At 47.7% G+C, this 2,053-nt stretch overlaps 1 protein-coding gene across 1 annotated transcript in view; it reads right to left on the minus strand.

The window, feature by feature from the left end:
* LOC105534690 (chymotrypsin-like elastase family member 2A) overlaps nucleotides 1-2,053 on the minus strand; it is a 45,589-nt gene that overhangs the window by 39,304 nt on the left and 4,232 nt on the right. The window contains exon 3 of the mRNA XM_011973483.1: nucleotides 476-573. Within this exon, the coding sequence (XP_011828873.1) occupies nucleotides 476-573 (98 nt within the window). The remainder of the gene's footprint in view (nucleotides 1-475; nucleotides 574-2,053) is intronic.

A 2,053-nucleotide genomic window follows, 5' to 3' on the forward strand; every position in this document is an offset into this window, starting at 1 on the left:
TTGCAGAACCTCGTGGGCCTTTATAATTAGTCTACAATTCAGAATGAGCTTTCACTGGGCACTTACTAAGTGCCAGGCCCTTTAGTAAATCAACTTATTGAATTCACACTAAATTCTGTTACGCCATTGTTTTCTGCAGGTGATGGTACTGAAGCTTTGAGAGGTCAAGTTGTTCAAGGGAACCCAATTCCAGATCCAGAGGCCACATACAGTTTCCCCAAGAGGGCAGAGATTAGGCCTTCCCCGTCTCCTCATCCTCCCTCAGTACCTGGCACAGGACATCCCATCTATGCCACGTACTGACATTGATAGGCCAACACACTGAACCATTGAGTGACTACAGCTTGTGTCTCGGCTAGGCTAGTGGTTATTTTCAAGGCTGCTTTATGCAGCGTGGTTCAGGCCATTTAAGCCCCCAGCTCAGAAATGAGCTCCAGCTGGTGAGCAGGCCAAGTGCTCAGGGAATGGCAGTTACTTGATGCAGTGGGCAGCTGTCAGGACCCAGTTGTTGTTTATCAGGGTCCCTCCGCAGGTGTGGTACCAATTGCCATTGGAGGTGTACTGCACGGAGACCTGGGGAAAAACACAGGAGCTCCGTGGCTGTGGCTGAAAAAGCAGGGCCTCCCTGCACTCCAGTTTCCCAAGAACAGGGCTGAGACTAGGGTAAGGGGGAGTGAGGCACTCACCTCAGGTGCACAACTTAAGGGGGCACCCAGAACCTCAGATGTCACGATAAAAAACATGTTAATGCAATCTATATTAAAACCAATCAGGCCAGGCATGGTGGCTCATGCCTGTAATGCCAACACTTTGGGCGGCCAAGGAAGGAGGATCATTTGAGCCGAGGAGTTTGAGACCAGCCTGTGCAACATGGTGAAACCCCATCTGATAAGGTTTGGCTGTGTCCCTACCCAAATCTCATCTTGAATTGTAGCATAATCCCCATGTGTCGTGGGAGGGACCTGGTGGGAGGTAATTGAATCGTGAGTGTGGTTACCCTCATGCTGTTTTCATGATAGTGAGTTCTCATACGATCTGATGGTTTTATACAGGGCTTTCCCCCACTTTCGCTCGGCATTTCTCCCTGCTGCCGCTGTATGAACAAGGATGTGTTTCCTTCCCCTTCTGCCGTGATTGTAAGTTTCCTGAGGCCTCCCCAGCCATGCTGAGCTGGGAGTCAATTAAACCTCTTTCCTTTGTAAATTACCCAGTCTCAGGTATGTCTTTCTTAGCAGTGTAAGGAAGGACTAATACATTGTATCTACAAAAAAAAAAAGCCCAAATTTAGCCGCTGGGTGCGGTGGTGCATTCCTGTAGTCCCAGCTACTCAGAAGGCTGAGGTGGGAGTATTGCTTGAGCCCAGGAGTTTGTGAAGCAGCCTGGGGACTATAGCAAGAACTTGACTCTACCCAAAAATTTTTAAAATAAAATAAAAATTAACTGTGAGTGGTGGTGCACACCTGTAGTCTCAGCTACTCAGGAGGCTGAAGTGAGAGGATTGTTTGATCTCAGAAAGTCTAGGTTGCAGGGAGCTGTGATTGCTCTGTGCTCAGCCTGGGTGACATAGCAAGGGCCTGTATCTGCTCTGCCCACCCAACAAAAAGCAACAACAAAATTAACGCAAAAAGTCTGGGATAGAAAAAAAAAACATATAGACTATTAAAAAATAACTATTCTGCCTGGAGTGCTACCTTATGCCTGTGATTCTAACACTTTGGGAGATAGAGGTTGGTGAATTGACCTGGGGTCAGGAGTTTGAGACCAGCCTGGCAAACATGGTGAAATCCTGTCTTTACTAAAAATACAAATATTATCCAGGTGTGATGGCGTATGTCTGTAATCCCAGCTACTCAGGAGGCTGAGGCAGGAGAATCACTTGAACCCGGGGGGCAGATGTTGCAGTGAGCTGAGATCGTGCTATTGCACTCCAGCCTGGGTGACAAGAGTGAGACTTCATGTCAAAACAAAAACAAAAAACCCCCAAAAAACCCTGTTCTGAACATCTTTCTGCAACTGGATTGGTTGGGATCTTCCCCTCCTTGGGAGCTCTTTC

Source organism: Mandrillus leucophaeus, unplaced genomic scaffold (assembly GCF_000951045.1).
Source record: "Mandrillus leucophaeus isolate KB7577 unplaced genomic scaffold, Mleu.le_1.0 Scaffold1383, whole genome shotgun sequence".
In the NCBI taxonomy this organism is placed as follows: domain Eukaryota; kingdom Metazoa; phylum Chordata; class Mammalia; order Primates; family Cercopithecidae; genus Mandrillus; species Mandrillus leucophaeus.